Raw genomic sequence first — 18,559 nt, 5'->3', positions numbered from 1 at the left:
AATATTGACCTACTGGGGCAAGAGGTGTCCTGTGGCTGCCATTTGTCTGTGACCTTGGTAATGTTATGACAGACATGGGCTGACTTACAAAGTCAACCCCTCCCCCCGGGAATGCAGAGTTCTACCTTGAGCCTGTGGCGGAGCTGGGCACGGTGTTCTGTAATCCTGGTGAATATTCAGTGTGTTCTGTTCCCTTCACTGGCTCCTGTCTATGCAGACAGCCAGCTGGGAAGGAGAGGCAGAGGCCGTGCTGGCAGCAGTGACAACAGGGGACAGTGGAAGGAGCGCAGGGCCACCGAGGCTGACCCAGGCAGCCGTTGCCGAGCTCCCACCATGGGCAGCAGGGTGTGGGGCGCCTGCGTCCTCTGCTTGCTGGGCCCCTTGCCAGTCGTGAGTAGCCAGCTCAGACCCCCCTGCCCCCCACTGAGCTTGAGGTCTGGGAACCGCTGGGCCATCCTGGGGCCCACTGCCCTTCCCCAGCGCAGGAGTCTCTCTACTAAGCAGTCTGGTGGCCTGGCTTGGAGAACTCCTGACACCTGCGGCCCCCACGTCTCCTTCCCCTCCCTTCCCAGGCAGCCTGCTCATCCCTGGGGACCTCTGACAGCAAAACGTCCTTCCTGGAGTTGAACTGAGTTCAACTGCCCATTGCATCCCCCAGGGCCTGTCTGCACCCTCGGGGCCGCAAGACTCTGTCCTAAAACAGTACCTCTGCCTCCCTTTCACACCCTGAGTTTTCTCCACACCTCCTTCTCTGACAAGCTTGCAGAGCCCTCCCAGTCCTCACGATCCCTGGAGCCACTTGATTGAGTTGCTTCCTTTGAAGAGGGTGTGGCCAGGGATTGAGTGTGTCTGGGTAGTAAGTGAGAAGTTGCTCCCCCTTCCAACATCTGGGAGCCTTTCCCTCGCAGGGCACACCCTGGGCCCTGAGTAGCTTTCCATAATCAGGTACAGTCCCGAGGCCTAGAAGGCTAGGGAGCAGGCTGCCAGGAGGGGCCCTCTCTGAATGTTTTGTGTACTTTCCTAGAGTTTAATGCAAGTGACAGTGACTTGGGGACCAGGATGGGAGACACAGTCCCAGATTGGAAGCTGTGGCTCCCAGAGTCTCCTGTGAGCTCACAGGACTGAGGCTGCCCTCTTCCTCCATTGGCTTGTATGTGAGTGTGTGTGTGTTTGACAATGTGTGTGCATGTGTGTGAGTGTATGTATGTGTGAGTGTGTATGTGTGGCCGGGGCTATACCTGCTGTCCGTGCACGGCCTTTGAGCTTGGATACCGGTGCTGTGAATTCGCCACGTGACCTAGGTAAGTCCCTTCCTGAGCCTCACTTGTCTCTTTTGTAAAGGAAGAAAATAACGTCTGCCCCCCAGGGCTATTGTGCCTGGAGAAGGGTCTGACTTGCCAGAGGCTGGGCCTGCGGTGCATCATGGGTGACTTCTATTTCCCTCCCCGCGCTGCACAGAGTGGGGCTTCCTCCCTCTCATCTGTGTGCACCCCACAGGAAATGCTTTACTCTAGAAGGAGGACTGAGATCCTGTGGGGGTCACTCAGTCACTGGTGCCAGGGTCAGGGTTAGCACTAAACCCCAGTCTCCCGGTGTGGCCTCTGTCCTGCACAGAGCCCAGGTCAGCTGTAGCCATGGTCAGCCAGGCCAAGGTATGCAGGATGACAGTCTCCCCTCAGGAGGAGTGGGGTCCTGGACGTGGGCCAGATGATCCCTGGTCCCACAGTGAGCTGGGGATCCAACCGGAGTATTGGGATAAGTCTTGGAATGATCCACGTCTTCTCACCCCTAGCAGTTTCCACCTGTGACCACACATCTGGGTCATGAGTTGAGCTTCCCTGAATTTTTCTTCCCTTGGGAAGTGAGGTGGCTGTCTGTTTCTCCTTTTGACGGGAGGCTTCCCACCAGGGGCCTTGGTGGTCCCATAGTCAGGCCCTGAGAAGGCGTCTCAGGGAAGGATGGGATTGTAGATGTGGAGGGGGAGGGGGGTGGATGGAGCCCATGGTCTCATATCAGGCCCCGCCCTCCCCATCTACCCCCTTGTGGACAATCAGACTGCTGTGTGGACATGTTGGGGAGGTAAGACTGGGGCTCTCCTCTGAGGTGGCCCTAGGCTCACTGAGTCCTGGGAAGAAGCCAAGAGGTGTTCCCAGATTGGAGATCCAGAGCCCGAGCTGCAGGTGGAATCTGCATCGTGAGGTCCCAGGGCCCAGGCAGGAGATGGCAGAGCTGAGCCCAAGCTGGCTTTGGGGGAGTGGGGTCAGCCAGCCAGGACTGGGGTGTCCTCCCCTGCAGGGGTGGGTCTGCTGGGGGTGACCCTCCTTACTGGTCAGGGTCTCCAGGTCCTCTCCTAGCCCACTGGCCTTTGGGTCCCTTCCACGTGGTCACCTACTGTTGAGTGCTCCCATTCTAGTGTTTGAAGTCTCTGACCCCAGCCACTGTCTCATACCCACTATGCTTTTGCTGCGCCTGGGTTCCTGCCAAAGGACGCTAGGAGTTAATGAACCACCTGCTGACATGGACTCTGTGCCAGACACTGGGGGCTTGTGTGTGTGCATGTGGATGTGAGGATGGCCACAGGCAGGGCTCTCCCCTCACGCAGCTCAGGTACATCTGCCCACTCTCTTGTCTGGGCACGTTCTAAAAATATGTTCCTTTCTCTTCATATGTTCGGCTCAAATGCCACCTCCTCAGTCCTTGTGAGAGGGGCCATGCCCTCACAGTGCTTGCCCAGCCCTTGCTCAGTTTGTATTAGATGTATTAGGACCAAGTGTTAACTCCCTTCCTCACCACACTCTTCCCTGGTAAATCCTTGGGCACAGAAATCTACACTGATTGAATTTGATGCGCATGTTGGATTCAAACGTGGGCTGTGGATCCATGTTCACAGTGTAAGGAGCGTGTCTTGTAAAGCTGAGTTCCTTCACATGTGTCTGTGTGGGGCTGTGCCCTGTTGGATGGTCAGCTTTTCTCCAGTCTGGGGAAGTGGGAGGGAGAGGTGTTAAGAATTCCTGCCTTTGACTCAAGCTCCCTGGGGAACTTGTTAAAATGGGAAGTCCTAGATCCAGCCATGCTGCTGCTGCTAAGTCGCTTCAGTCGTGTCCGACTCTGTGTGACCCCATAGACAGCAGCCCACCAGGCTCCCCCGTCCCTGGGATTCTCCAGGCAAGAACACTGGAGTGGGTTTTATGCACTGGAGTGCCTAAAAGTGAAAAGTGAAAGTGAAGTCGCTCAGTCGTGTCCGACCCTCAGCGACCCCATGGACTGCAGCCTTCCAGGCTCCTCCGTCATGGGATTTTCCAGGCAAGAGTACCGGAGTGGGGTGCCATTGCCTTCTCCAGATCCAGCCATAGATCTCTGCGTATTCTTGGCTCCACTGCAGTTGATCTCTGGCTGGGTTAGAGGCACACTTTCAGAAATACTGCTAGAGGGTTTCCAGAAAAGCAGATTGTTTCCTAGCTGATCACAGAGATCATTCCCTGTGAATGATCCACAGATCGTTTCCCAGGGCACCAGGCTCTGGGAAATTCCTAAAACCTAATTCTTCCTGATTGTTGGGCTACACATCAAAGCAGTTATCCCTCCATCTATCATCCATTACCCATCCATCTCTATGTGCATCCCATGCCCTTATCCATCCACCCATCCACCATGCATCCAGTCATCCATCTATCTATGTGTGCTAAGTCGCTTCAGTCAGATTCTTTGCGACCCCTTGGGCTGTACCCCACCAGGCTCCTCTGTCCATGGGATTCTCCAGGCAAGGATATCAAAGCGGATTGCCATGCCCTCCTCCAGGGCATCTTCCTGACCCAGTGATCTCACCCGTCTCTCTAACATCTCCTGCCCTGGCAGCCAGGTTCTTTATCACTAGCGCCACCTGAGAAGTCCATCTATCTATATTTTGTATGTAGAGCCACTCATCCTACCAGCCAGCCACACAGTTACCCATCCATTCATTCATCCATGAAGACTTATTCATTTGCTCCTTCACCTCACTCATGGAAAGAAAAAAAAGCCACTGAACGGCTGCATTGTTGAGCTGACCACCCCCGTACCATCCTCTGAAGACTTATTACTTAATGTGTCTCAGAATTGACTTCAATGAGTTGAAAAGGGGAAGCCTTTGTCCAAATCTCCGTCTATCCTCCCTCCCTCCCTGCTTGCCTGACCTTCATCCAAATGGCCATTGCGTTTCTTTGATGAACCTGGTCCTTGTACCTAACTAAGAGCCCAGCCAAGGAAATGAATCAGGCTTTACCTCTGTCCTCAGGTCATTTGACCAGCAAGCCTGGAAGGAGCACACAGCTGGCTTGGCTCATGACATTCATCCTCTGCTGTGCAGGTCCTGGGCCACGTGCACCCAGAGTGTGATGTCATCACTCAGCTGAGAGAGGACGAGCAAGCATGTCTACAAGCTGCTGAAGGGATGCCCAACTCCACCTTGGGTACGGGGCTGGGGAGGGAGGAGGTGGCTTGTCATGGGTTTCTCCATCTCCTCCAGTCTCACCGCTCAGGATGGTGGACAAGCCTGGCCCTGGGCTGAGTCCCTCCTGCTCCCACCTCGCTGTCTAGGCTGCCCCAGGATCTGGGACGGGCTGCTGTGCTGGCCAATGGCAGGCTCCGGAGAGTGGGTGAGCCTCCCCTGCCCGGCTTTCTTCTCTCACTTCAGCTTGGAGCCAGGTGAGGGGTGCTGGCGGTGGAGACGGGGGAAGAGCTGAGGTGAGGTGGTTTCCTCAGGCGGTGGCAGAATGTGGTGGCCACGTCCTGGCTTTGGAGTCAGGCAGACCTGGATTGAGCACCTCCTTACCCTTTCTTGTCTTTCTCTGTGAACTTGGATGAGTCAGTTACCCTCCCTGAGACTCAGCTTCCTGACCTCCTGTGACCTGGGGAGAACAAGAGCGCTAGCTGCACAGGGTGCGGTTGGGCCTGGGAGTGCTGTGCTTGGGGTCAGGCACTGAATACTTGTTCTCTGGGTGTGAGCAGGAGGTGTGAGAAGGACTGGCCATGGGGGTGGAGAGGCAGAATCAATCTCCCCGTAAGATGCTACCAGTTGCTTTGTGGGGGAGAGTGGAAGGGCAGCCATGCTCTGCCTCACCTCCCTGGCCTGGGTGTCGGGGGTGGATGGTTCCTCCGGTGGCAGAGAGGGCCTCCTTTCCTTAGGATGCTGGGGACCTAGTTCGCTACTCTGCTCCAAGGAAACAGAAGCTCTCAATTAACAGAAGGTGAGTCTGAGGCCAGAAAGGAAGGTCCCAGAAGGTGTCCCAAGCAGGCAGGCCACCAGGCCTCTGGAGAAAAGGCTCCCCTCTCTCTGCTGCAGAGATGAGCTGTCTGTGCAGACTTGACCAGGGTCACTCCCGGCTCCCCCACCTTCCTGGGAAGAGGGGGGAGTCGTCCTGATCACATCTCAGCTTCCCCGGCTCCCTTGCCTCCTAGGGGCTGTGAAGAGGGACTGCACCATTGCAGGCTGGTCGGAGCCCTTCCCGCCTTATCCCGAGGCCTGCCCTGTGCCCCTGGAGCTGCTGACTGAGGAGGTGAGAGGCTCGTCATGGATGTTTGTGTGGCTGGTAGACTGCACAATGGCAGAGGCTGCCACTTCCATTGAAGTTGGCAGGTCGGAATATGAATGACAGCACACTTCTGGAAGATGGCTGGAAGAGAGGGAGTGAGAAGTAGAAGAGAGCAAGTGTTCACTTGCTCCAGAGTGACAGGTGGGCTACGCTGCTGGGAGGAAGAGGGAGGCAGAAGGCACGGTGGGCAGTGTTACCTGGCCGGTGTCTCCTTGACACCCTCTGTGCCCAGGCTCCAGGACTGGGAGCTGGGGGTGGTTCCGGGAAACAAAGGCTCTGAGTTGTTCTGGGCAAGGACCACTGCAAAAGCTGCCTGCCCTCTCTGGTCCTCAGTCTGTGCAGTGGTGTGCATGGCTGTGGGAGAGCGAGGAAAACCCAGTGAAGGAAGTGACTCCTACCCCAGCAGCACACTCCATGCTTCCAAACTGAGCAGTGCCTTGGCAGGTCGCTTCCATTCCCATAACCCCATAGCTCTCTCCCTCCAGCCCTGAAGGCAGAGCATGAGTCTGACAGTCTTTCAGATAAAAAGACTGAGTCAGGGAGAGGCAGTCAAGGGTGATTGACTGCATCCCTCAGGGGAGCTGGGTCCCCGATCAATCCCCTCCCCGCAAGGCTACACCTTCTGTCTCCATCTCCGGGGTCCAGGCTGAGTTGATTGATTCAAATACTTGTTTGTGGAAAGAGCTCAGCCTTGAAGCTGTCCCTGCTGTCCCCTTTATTTGAGGATGTCGTGTTCCCAAGCTGATGAGCAAGCTGGATGTCAATAAACAAGCCCAATTTCCTCCTGAGCTTTGTCACTCCCCAGGGACGCACAGTTTCTGTGGAAGCTTCTTTCCCCCTATCTCCCAGCAGCAGCTAGAGTTAAGCATCTTGATCCTCATCCTCCCCCACAACCCCCGCTTCCCTCCCCTGTCCTGTTCGCTCACTAGCCTACAGGCTGTAAACAAACTCCAAAGGGAGCTTGCCTTGGTCCCCACAGACACCCCTGCCCGCACACTGAGTTTGGGGGTAGAATTGAAAGCGTCACCTGCTTGATGGTCAAGCCTCCCTTTCCTCAGAGGCCCTGTTGCTGAGATTCCCTCTGCCTCCACCCTCCCCAGAAATCCTACTTCTCCGCGGTAAGGATCGTCTACACCATGGGCCACAGCGTCTCGGCTGCAGCCCTCCTAGTGGCCATCATCATCCTGGTCGCTCTCAGGTTCGCCATCCTCATTCCCTGCTCCAGAACCTTCCCTGCCTCCCCGTCATCCACAGCACCAAACTTGATCTTCCACCTGGATGTTAGAGACGTTCCCAGGGCTACTGTGGCCATTTTAACTTCTCCTTTCGCTTTCCCCATGAGTGAACCCATCCCTCTATACCCTAGGATTGCTCCCACCTCCACATCTTTGCTCTGGGGAACTTATTCAGTTTCCTTGGAATGCCTGCCTCCTTTACCCCTCAAATCTGTTCATATTCAAAGCTCAGTTCTCATATGCCTTAAAGAATCCTCTTTGTCTCTTCTGTGAAGCTGTGAAGCCCTTCTTGACTAATTCCAGCCTTTGGTTGTTGCCCTCCTAAAGCCTTCTCCAGCCTGGCCTGAGCTGTTGTCTCCTGGGAATGAGCCTCGTTTCTTTGATTATCCGGGGGTGGAGGGTGGGGGTCCCCTGTCTTTTCTGCCTCTGTCCTCCACATAATGAGCTCCCTGAAGGCAGGGAACTGATGTTTTCCGTCCCCTCACCTGCACTGAGCCTGGCTGTCCTACAAGGTTAAAGCTGAAGCCTCACATTCAGTGCAATGGATCCAATCTGATAAAAGCCAATCCAAGCCCATGTGATTCACCTCCCTCATGCTCAGCCTCCCCAAGCCTGCTCTCCCTCCTTGCCTCCTGTTTTCCTCACCCCTCCCACTCCCTCCAGGAGGCTCCACTGCCCCAGGAACTACATCCACACCCAGCTGTTCACCACCTTTATCCTCAAGGCGGCAGCTGTGTTCCTGAAGGACGCCACCCTCTTTCACCGGGAGAACATGGACCACTGCAGCTTCTCCACTGTAACAGTCGTGGGTGGGGGTGCTGGTGTGGGCAGGGAGGTTGGATTAGAGATGTCAGACTGTGCAGTCCAGTGGGCTGACCCCGGGGCTCTGGCTTTGCCAAGGACAGAGCGGGAAAGCACCCCTCCCCCTTCCCGCCCCTCCTTGGGGTCAAGTCCTAAACCCTCTTGAGCCCAGCCCCGTCATTCCCTTGCTCCACTCTCTGCTCCATATTCTGTATTCTGGTTTCATTCCCCATCCCAGAGCCCAACCCAGAGCACATTTCACTCTGCTCATGCTTTCCATCTCACACTTCCTCTGGGCTCGGTCTGTGCTGGGTGTGGGTGTCAGGGGCTGGACAAAGCCAGGTCCTTTCTTCAAGAAACACCCAGGATGCCTAAGGGGACAGATTGTACCAGATTACAGGACCACCGGGTAGAGGGAGCCGAAAGCTGGGAGAGAACAGGAGAGGGCTTTAGAGAGGAGGTGGCTTTGGAGCTCTGGGGAGCCAGGGAACGGGCAGCAGTGATGGGGAGGGAGCGGGGAGGACCAGGGTGAAGCAGCTCTCACAGACAGGAGAAGCTGGGGCTGCTCCAGGAAACAGGGAAGCCATCATGGGGGTGGGGAGGTGGACAAATGAGGGGAGACCAAAACTAAAAGAAGCTGGGCTGAGTGTGGGCAGCTCTTACTAGGTTTCCTGACACTGTACCGGAAATGAATAGATACATGAATGAACAAACCAACAGACGGCCTTCATTCCTTAATGTAAGGAACAATAACAGCATATACACTTGGTGCTTAGGTACCAGGCGTTATGCTAAGTGCTTCACATGCGTTGTCGCATTTCCTTTCCTGTGTATATTTTCGTTTTAGTTCCATTTGTAGAGGAGGGATAGTTGGGAGGCCACCCCGGCTGCTGAGTGGTGGGAATGGGGCCAAGCGCTCAGAGCCCTCGCCTCTGAGCTCAGAGTCAAGCGCTCTGCCACCCAACCGATGAGCAGAATCACCCAGTGAATGAGTGACGCATGCGCGCATGCGCGTACCTGTGCAGGGTGGAGCTCTGCAAGAGTAAATGGCGTTCCCTAGCCTCAGCTCTAGGGGCAGACTTGCGCTCCGGAGGGATGGCGAGCTAGTGTCAGTGAAAATAGTAGCAATTTGTATACAGGGTTTCCAGTTAATCCTTATGATGAGACCATGAGTTAGGGGTTGGAAGTTTTTCATTTTATATGTGAAAAGTTAAGGTGTGGGTGGGTTACCCAGATGATAAACTTGAAGTCAGGCTCTCTGGATCCCAAATCTGCACTCTTCACCACCATGTTATACTGCCACATCCCTGCGGCGGTAGCCCGAAGTGGAAGAGACTGGGGGTAGGGAGCTTGAGGGGGCTCCGGTGGGCGTCCTGGCTCTGAGGCACCCAGGCCCCGGCCCACAGGTCCTGTGCAAGGCTTCTGTGACCGCCTCTCATTTCGCTACCATGACCAACTTCAGCTGGCTGCTGGCAGAAGCTGTGTACCTGACCTGCCTCTTAGCCTCCACATTGCCCAGCACAAGGAGGGTCTTCTGGTGGCTGGTTCTCGCTGCCTGGGGTGAGCACAGAGGGCTGGTTTGGGCACCATGGTGGGGGGATGGAGGATTGGGGATGACCAGGGAGCTCACTCATGATGACCCCAAGGCCCAGAAAGGGGAAGGACGGCTGTAGTCATGCAGCGAGTGTTGAGATCAGGACCAGGTCCCCTGCCCCGGGGCTCTCACAGGGTCCTGCCTTCACAGTGCCCTGTGTGACTGGTGGTGGTGGTGGGAGGTGGGCACAGGATGCAGACCCTTACTCATGTCTTTTCTGTACCCCCACAGGGCTTCCTCTGCTCTTCACCAGCATGTGGGTGGGTTGCAAGTTGGCCTTTGAAGATGTTGCGTGAGTTTGGGCTGTTCCTTCATCACACCTGTACTGGGTCCTGATGGGGTGTGGATTGGATGCTTGGGTGATGAGGCTGTCCTCCAGGCTGGGATGAGGAGGGGGTCCCTGGTTCTGACTTCAGGAATTCCCAGGGCTGGGTGGGGGGTGGGGAGGAGTGGGAGGCACAGTCCATGGATAACACAGAAGAGGCTTGAGCCTGGGCAGCAAGGGGGCACAGGGTCTCAGGTTTAGGGATCTCAGGGGATAGGGGCTGTAAGTAGGAACCTTCCAGAACAGGGGAAGTGTTGGGGCCACAAGAAAGCAGCAAACACGACTGATTTTTGAGAAACTCACCCACCTTGGTGAAGGGAGAGGGTGAGCCCCTCTTGAATTAGGGTGTCCCCTTGGAAAGGGCTTAAATGTCCCTAGGAGATAAGTCTGGCTGGGGGTAAGGTGAAGCTATAAGGATAGAATTCTAGAGGGAGGAGCCTAGAGCTGTAGGTAGAGGGAAGAGAGGAGAGAGGAGCAGGGGTACCCCAGAAAAGGGCTTCCCAGCATCTGCGCCCCCCCGCCACGCCGCCATCAGTCCAGGCCTGCTCTCTCTTCAGGTGCTGGGACCTGGACGACAGCTCCCCCTACTGGTGGATCATCAAAGGACCCATCGTCCTCTCTGTTGGGGTCAGTGCCTGAGGCCAGTGTCCTCTGCATTATTCAGCCAATCTCCCTGGGCCTACCGAGCAGCCATGCGCAGCAGGAAACATGACTCCAGGCTGGGAGTCTGGACATCTTGGGTTCGAGCCTGACTCAACCACATGTGCTCTGTGAGGCCTTCTCTGGACCTCAATGGTGAAAGTCGCTCAGTCGTGTCCGACTCTTTGTGACCCCATTGACTATACAGTCCATGGAATTCCCCAGGCCAGAATACTGGAGTAGGTAGCCTTTCCCTTCTCCAGGGGATCTTCCCAACCCAGGGATCGAATCCAGGTCTCCCGCATTGCAGGTGGATCCTTTACCAGCTGAGCCACAAGGGAAGCCCATGAATAGCCCATTGGAAAAATCAGAGCTCAGGCTTCTTCTAACTCAGAATTTTGTGAGTCTGGTGGCCTGGTTGCGGATCGCCTACCATTGCAGTGAGGCCTGGCTGGGGGTGTAGAAGGAGCAGCAGCTGAAACCCCTACCTTGCCCACACTCAAGGCACACATCTTTGTCGATTTTGTAATTGTGCAAGTGAAGGCCACATGCTTTTTAGAAGAGCCTGAGAGGTGCTGGAAGCAGGATGAAAGGTATGACCTCCCACTTTTGGCCTGGGACTGGAGGAGGGCCTGAGCCCAGGATCCCCTGAGCACCATGTCGGACCTCCCAGTCTCCAGGTGACAAGGTCGCGAGCAATGACTCGCACATCCTGGCCCTCAAAGACCTGAGGTTTCTAGTCCCCAAAGAGGTCCTACCCCAAGCCATTTGGGTCACTCCTGCCACTTGCCTTCCATCTTCCTGCACCTCCATTTCCAGGTGAACTTTGGGCTTTTTCTCAATATTATCCGTATCCTGCTGAGGAAACTGGAGCCAACTCAGGGCAGCCTCCACACCCAGCCTCAGTACTGGTAACATATGTGTGTGTATGTGTGTGTGCATGTGGGTGTGTGTGTATGTGTTTCAGGAAATTCTGGGGACATAACTGGTGCAGGAGTCAAATGGTTCTTTTTTATTCGCGATTAGGTGTCCATCATCTTGGTTCCGTGCTCTCCCCAGGTTCCCAGAGAGAGAATAAATCTGGTCCTTGCCCTCCAGTGGAACACAATATAGGAAGAATGGGGGTCCCGAACAGCCAGTTAGCAACCCACATTGTGGGCGATGAGTGAGGAGATCAATTTCTACGGGAGCTTGTGGAAGGAGATCCTTTCTAAATGGATCGTGGGGTTGGAGTACAATCTGGGAGGACTTTCTGGAAGAGGTGTCCTTGAATTAGACTTTGAAAGATACATAGACTTGACTGGGTTAAATTGAGACCAGAGCATTTGAGAGAGAGAACAGCAGAATCCAGGCCTTGTCTTCTTCTGCAGGCGTCTCTCTAAGTCAACGCTTCTCCTCATTCCGCTGTTTGGAATCCACTATGTCATTTTCAACTTCCTGCCTGACAGTGCTGGGCTGGACATCCGCCTCCCCCTAGAACTGGGACTGGGCTCTTTCCAGGTGAAAGTCCCCACAGTACTCTCTCCTTCCCTCTGAGTCTTTGGGTGGGAGGGGAGTGCTGCTGTCCACAGGGTTGGTTGATTTCATGGAAGATGAGGGTGATTAGACTGGTTATTCTTCCTTCCAGGTACGTATTCATCTATCCAACAGTCCCTCTGTTTGTTATTTTATATCCACCTATCTATTCATTCACCTATCCCTGAATCTGTCTACCCATCCTTCTGTATATCCATCCATTCACTCTATTCAACATTTTGTTGTTGTTTAGTTGCTTAGTCGTGTCCAACTCTTTGTGACCCCATGGACTGTAGCACGCCAGGCCTCCCTGTCCATCACCAACTCCTGGAGCTTGCTCAAACTCATGACCATTAAGTTGGTGATGCCATGTAATCATCTCACAAATTCAGCATTTACTGAGCACCTATTATGTGCCAGGCTCTTTGCTCAATACTGGGGGATGCAGAAATAAATAAAATCAGAGAAACCGGCCATCAGGCCAATGATAAAGCTTTTGAATGCTTGCTACGGCAATTACATATGGCAATATGCCTGGCAGATAGTAATGTGATGAATATGTCTACTTTGCATTTTTCCAGAGACCTGGCCCAGGTCACAGCCTGTTGAGGGGTGGGGGAAAAGGTAGTAGAAGACTACAGACATCTGAGGCCAGGCCAGGGTGATGGGGTCTTTTCTGTTTGACCCCACAGGGCTTCATTGTTGCTATCCTGTACTGCTTCCTCAACCAAGAGGTATGTGACTCAGACTGTCCTTATTCTTTAAGCCTTTCCTCCCACCACTCCTAAGCCTCCTCCCTCCTGTCCAGCCCCTGTAAATCCCACCTCAGGCCATAACTTGAGTCCTGCAATCCTTGTGGGAATCTGTCCTGAGTTTCTGCATCAAGCTTAACCTGAATACTTCCTGTGAACATCTTTTATCCATCCTTCCTCTGGTCTTGGCGAAGCTTACTATCCATTCATCATGAGGCAGAAAAGGCTTCTCAGGGCTTAGAAGAGGGATGTAGGGGCTGAGGGGCTAAAAGGGGTCCCTCCATTCTGTATTCCTAAAATTGAACATTAGAGAGAGTTGGGGGAAGGAGTAAGTCAGATCCTAGAAAGACAGAGAGAAGACACAGAGGAAACAACAAAGTCTAAGGTAGACACACAAAGCCTAGGAAAATAGATTCAGGCGAAAGACAGAGAAGATGATGGAGAGCAGAGGCAGGGGTGCTGAGAGAGACCACCTGGAGGAGAGATACGCAAAAAGAGCAGACCAAACAGGCAAACACACACATGAACAGCCAGAATGTCCCTGTCCTGCGCCAGTCGCTCAGTCATGTCTGACTCTCTCCCCTGTGGCTCCCCTGTCCATGGGATTTTCTAGGCAAGAATACTGGAATGTGTTGCCATTCCCTTTTCCAGGGGATCTTCCTGACACAAGGATCAAACCCAAGTCTCCTGAATTGCAGGCAGATTCTTTTTTTTTGGCCACTTTATTATTATTATTTTTTAATTTAAGGATAATTGCTTTACAGAATTTTGTTTTTTTTTTCCGTCAGACATCAGCAAGAATCAGCCATAGGTACACCCATCAGGCCTCCCTCCTGAACCTCCCTCCCCATGCCACCCTTCTAGATTGTCACAGAGCCCCTGCTTGAGTTCCCTGAGTCATACAGCAAATTCCCACTGGCTACCTATTTTACCTACGGTGTTGTAAGTTTCCATGTTACTCTCTCCATGCAGGCAGATTCTTTACTGTCTGAGACACCAGCAAAGTCCCTATAGACCGAATAGATGGTGCCAGTGCACTTGTAGAATTATGGAGAGATGGCAGAGAGGAGTAAATCATAACATCCAACCTGGAAGACACTTCATATTTTTCCGTTCGGACAGAGTTGCTATACAGGGAGTAGTGGGAGGATTTAACTCAGCTCCCGAGACAACCAGGTCCTTCGGCTGTGTGCACGGGCAGACTCATGGGCTCCCTCTAGTGGCCACGGATTTATGGTGGGCTCAGTACTCTTGCCTGGAAAATCCCATGGACGGAGGAGCCTGGTAGGCTGCAGTCCATGGGGTCGGCTAAGAGTCGGACACGACTGAGCGACTTCACTTTCACTTTTCACTTTCATGCATTGGAGAAGGAAATGGCAGCCCGCTCCAGTGTTCTTGCCTGGAGAATCCCAGGGACGGTGGAGCCTGATGGGCTGCCGTCTATGGGGTCGCACAGAGTCTGACACGACTGAAGAGACTTAGCAGCAGCAGCTGTTCTGCTGGAGACCTGGGCACACAGACCTGTCTGCCAGCTGTGGAGCATTGCTACCCCTTACCTGACACTTCTGTCTCTTATTGGCTCCCTCTCCTCTGACATTCTTTGTTCCCACTAGCCTCTCTGAGTCTTCTGCAGACTTATCTGGGATCTGGGAGCAAACACAGGACTTGCATACTTGCCTGTAATGGTTCATGGGCCCTGGGCTACTTGGAGAGGACAGAGTACTTATCTTTTGGCCAGAAACTCAAGAAAACACCCATAATTGTCTTTAAGTGGGCCAAGACAAAAGCAGTACTAAAAGACAGAGAAGGAGCCAAAGGGAGTAGTCAGAAATACTTGCAGGAAGGAGGAAGTAGTATCCTCTAGAGTTAGTACTTAGCTGTGGCTGTGGCCAACCAGAGCTTCTCCTGCTGCAGGAAACCCCTGTCTCAGTTTCTCCTGCATGGCCTCCCCTGGCACCCTCAACCCCACTGGGGCTGAATAAAGAACTGGCAGTGGGACCCTCCTAACACCCTCCCTCTTGTTCTTGGAGGTGAGGACTGAGATCTCACGGAGATGGCACGGCCACGATCCTGAACTTCTGCCAGCCCGGAGGACTCATATCAAGTGAGGACTCAAGGGTGAAGGTGCTGACATCTGTGTGTTAGGCTGGTCAGAGCCTGCGATTGGAGCCCACACCTGAACTTGGGCAGCTACCTGGGTCTACCACCCTCCACAGCGTCCCATGGGAGCCCTCATGCTTCCACCCAGCACTTCTTTCCTGTCTCGTTCCTGACTCTTTTTCCCGGGTCCTTGTGCGTCCGCTCCTGTTCTTCTCATGTCCCTCCTCCTAGAATCTGGGCCACAGCCCAAGGCCAGAGGAGCCAATAAACCTGTAAACGCATAGCTGCGTTAGAGTGACCCCGTCCGCCTCTGCGGGGGAGGGACCTGTAAGCTTTGTTCGGACCCTGGTGCTGGTGTGCATTTATGCCATCTCCGTTCCTGTCACATCCCCATCACGGTCTGTGCACGGTCTCTTATTTAATTCATTAAAAAATATATATATGTTCTCTTTTGTCTCTGCTTCCATTCCCCTCTTCTACAGGCAAACATTCCACTGTGTTAAATGCGAATACTTGTTTCTGTGTTCTTGCAAAACATGTAGTGTTGTGTGTCTCCGTACTTTTAATTTACATAAATGCTGTCGGTTATATGCCTCATCCTGCTTCTAATGTTTTTCCTCTCAGCACAGTACTTTCAAGAGAGCCACCCGTGTTGCCATGTGCCCATCTGGTGGCTTGTTTTGACTGCCTTATGGTGCCACATGGTGTCACCAGCCACGTGTGACCATCCCATCTTCCCCCGCCTCTAGGTGACTGTTCACGTGCCCTCTCGTCCCCAGGCCGGGGAGCCTTTCATCTGGACACATTCTGGGGAGTGAAAGCTGTGCCAGTTCAGCCGATATGCCTTTTCTTAACACGACAGAGTGTTTCCAGATTGCACTCCAGAACTGCCAGCGAGATCTCCACTCCCACCAGCAGCTCCACCAACACTTGGCATTACCCAGCTTTTCAATGTTTGCAAGTCAAATGGGTGTACGGTGACATCTCCTTGTTGTTTAAATTTACATTCCTCTGATAACTAATGAGCGAGCATCTCTTCTCTTCTTATGCCTGTTAGCCTTTTAGGTTTGGCCTTCTGGAAAATGCTCGAATCTCTCTCTTTGCTTTCCTCTAGGGTGGAGGTTCCTCAGTTCTAGGTTTTTCTCTTATGTCTTCTCCGTTGCTTGCCCTCCTGTGTCCCCAGCCTGCTTCTTCCTCCCAAGTCCTCTGCCCAAGTGCTGCCCCCGAAGTAAGGCAACATGCTTTTCTTCCTTTGGTTTCAAATCAGAAAAGTAGTTCATCCTCATTGCCGGGCATTTGGGAGATATAGAAGGGATTTTAAAAGAAAATAAAAGTCAGCCAGTGGGCACTTCCCTGGCGGTCCAGTGGTTAACACTTTGCCTTCCAATGCAGGGGTGCAGGTTCTAGTCTTGGTTGGGGAGCAAAGATCCCACATGCCTCACAGCCAAAAACCAAAGCATTGAACAGAAGTAGTATTATAACAAATTCAGTAAAGACCTTAAACAATGGTCCATATCCAAAAAAAGTCATTAAATTAAAAAATCAGTCATAATCTCATTACCCAAAGACAATCACCACTCATATTTTTGTATGTTTCCTGAAACATTTTTCTCCTCTGCTTCCTTGAAACATTGTGAGATCATGATATGTTCATAAATTTCTGTCATGTCTTATATTTAAAATGAACATAAATGATATATAAAAATGGACAACAAGCACATGAAAAGATGCTCAATGTCATCAGTCATTGGGAAAATGCAAATCAAAACCATAATTAGATAGCATTTTGTATCCAGCAGAGTGGCTAAAATGAAAAAAAAAAAAGTAACAAGTATTCATAAGGATGTGGAGAAATTGGAACCCTCATGCTTTGCTGGTGGAAATGTAAAATGGTACAGTTGCTTTGGCAAAAAGTCTGGCAGTTCCTGGAAAAGTCCAACATTTAGTTACCATGTGACTTTGCATATAGGCAAAAGAATGAAAAACTCATGCCTGTACAAAACTTATACATGAATATTCATAGCAGCCCTACTCATAACTACCAAAAGATGGAAACCCAGCTGTCCATCAATTATTAAGTGGATAAATAAAAGGTGATATATCCATACAATGAATAACAAAAGGAATGAAATATGGATACATGATTCAACATGGATGACCCCTAAAAATATTGTGCTAAGTGAAATGACTTAGATATGAGAGATTATTTATTATATGATTTCATTTATATGAAATACTCAGAATAGGCAAATCTATAGAGACAGAAAGCAAATTAGAGGTTTTTAGGGTTGGGAGGATGGAAACTGATTACTAATGGGTACTGGTTTCTTTTAGGGGGAATTAAATGTTCTAAAATTAGAAAGTGGTAATGGTTGCACACTCTGTGAATATACCAAAGACCACTGAATTATATACTTTAAAAGGGTAAAATTTTTGACATGTGAGCTCTATCTCAAAAAAATTGTTATTCAAAAAGTAAACAAATCATTGCTGCAGAACTCTTGCAGGCCTATATTCTGCTTCATAGTTTGTAAAGCCTATTTAATAGTCTTTTTAAAGCATCAATATTTCCAGTTTTATTTCATGTATCTAATATTCTTTATTTAACCAATAAGTGTTTTACAAATATTCTATTGGTGAACTTTGCTTCTAATTTCTTAATAGTTGTGATGACAAACTTCTTTGCATGTAATTCTTCATGTACAACTCAAAAAAATAAAAACATTGGAGTAAACCCATAAACATAGAATTTTTTAGCCAATACAATGCAGGTGATAAGTTTTTAAAATCTTATTGGCAAACTGTCTCCCAGAAAATTTGACTCAGTGTATTCTTGCACAAGTGGTGTGAATCTGATGGTCTCTTTGCTTCATTATTGCCATTAAAAGTATCTTCATCAGCTTAATGGTCAAACAGTGGTTTCCTGAAGTTTTAACTGGTGTTAAGTAGAGGTTAGTTAGCAATTGGAAACAGTGGTTGAAGCAGAAGCTCACTTTGTGAATGATCTAGTCCTTCCTTAGAGGCTTCATCTATTGCCTGAAGCCTACTTCTTGCTTCCTTCCAGTTTCTACTGGAGCTTCAAATTCCCACCACTTTGTTAGCTTCTTCCATTACAAGAATCCCTGGACTGGGACTGTATCAAGGGTTCTTATGTATGTCCTTTGATTGGCAAACCCCTCCCTTCTTGGGACCTCAGCATCCCCATCAGGATGGGGAAAGAAGTCGGTCAGTAAGTGGCTTCTGAGTTCTCTGCAAAAGAGAAATTGAATTGCAGGCAAGGTTGAGGCGAGCAATGCTTAAATTGGCCACCAGATGGCAGAACAATTGCAGTAAAGAACCCTGGATGGGCTGACAGAACTTCCTGGATGAGGCCCCAACGCTGGAGATGATGGAGATGCTGGCCTGGGCGTAGTAAGCCCGCAGGGCTGATGGAGAAAGGGGCTCCCGGTCTGGCCAGCATAGGGGAACAAGAGGTCCTGGAGGAGGGGGCAATGCGATACCCCTAAGCCCTTCTCACCTCAGTCTTGCGGAGTTAAGAAGCTGATGAGAAGAATAAGAGCTGAAGAGACAGGAGTGCTCACTGGAGTCTCCCTACAGGATTCACAGCAGATTGCGTAGGGGTTCCCTGGACCGCTGGTTCTGCGCAGGAAGAGTAGGATTTCCCATCATCCACTGCAGCATTTTCCTTCCAGCCGTATTCTCCGCAGGTCCTAAAACGCATTTTCTAAAGGAAAGGAAGAAACTCTCCTTCCTTCCTGTTGTGTCCAGCCGGTGCTCCTCTCCATTGTGGGAAGGAAGAGTGACAGTAAAAATGAGGGGCTTGTTCCCTGTCCCAGGGGAGCCCTCGGGAGTGTTGAAGCTATCCCCAAGGATAAAACTTGATGTAAGAATGGGTGTGCAGGGCTAACATTTTCTCAGCTGTAGGAACTCAGAGAACGGGGTGTTGGTGAGGGCAGGAGCAGTCAAAGAAGGCTTCCTGGAGGAGGGGACTCAGGTTGGTTGTATAGACTCTAGAATTCCACAAGACC

General features: G+C 51.7%; 1 protein-coding gene across 6 annotated transcripts; it reads left to right on the top strand.

Annotated features, from left to right (window-relative positions):
- The first annotated feature begins 209 nt into the window (after window positions 1-209).
- GHRHR (growth hormone releasing hormone receptor) lies at window positions 210-17,273 on the top strand. Of its 6 annotated transcripts, none has more exons than XM_069586715.1 (15): window positions 212-390; window positions 4,346-4,448; window positions 4,576-4,683; window positions 5,437-5,534; window positions 6,671-6,768; window positions 7,469-7,601; window positions 9,013-9,166; window positions 9,432-9,492; window positions 10,083-10,152; window positions 10,475-10,564; window positions 10,984-11,075; window positions 11,535-11,664; window positions 12,372-12,413; window positions 14,462-14,535; window positions 15,281-17,273. In XM_069586715.1, the coding sequence occupies exons 1-15, from the start codon at window positions 334-336 to the stop codon at window positions 15,282-15,284; spliced, it is 1,314 nt and encodes a 437-aa protein (XP_069442816.1). In that variant the 5' UTR covers window positions 212-333; the 3' UTR covers window positions 15,285-17,273. The 6 variants fall into 6 exon arrangements, with proteins under 6 accessions (XP_069442817.1, XP_069442816.1, XP_069442820.1 ...); XM_069586718.1 differs by lacking the exons at window positions 212-390; window positions 15,281-17,273 and adding exons at window positions 882-945; window positions 1,025-1,301 and having other exon boundaries at window positions 14,462-14,977; XM_069586717.1 differs by lacking the exon at window positions 212-390 and adding an exon at window positions 948-1,301.
- Window positions 17,274-18,559: the final 1,286 nt, after the last annotated feature.

The sequence above is a fragment of the Ovis canadensis genome, chromosome 4 (genome assembly GCF_042477335.2).
Source record: "Ovis canadensis isolate MfBH-ARS-UI-01 breed Bighorn chromosome 4, ARS-UI_OviCan_v2, whole genome shotgun sequence".
Lineage (NCBI taxonomy): Eukaryota > Metazoa > Chordata > Mammalia > Artiodactyla > Bovidae > Ovis > Ovis canadensis.
The sequence above is the reverse complement of the archived record's forward strand: the minus strand, read 5'-3'. Positions and strand labels throughout refer to the sequence as shown.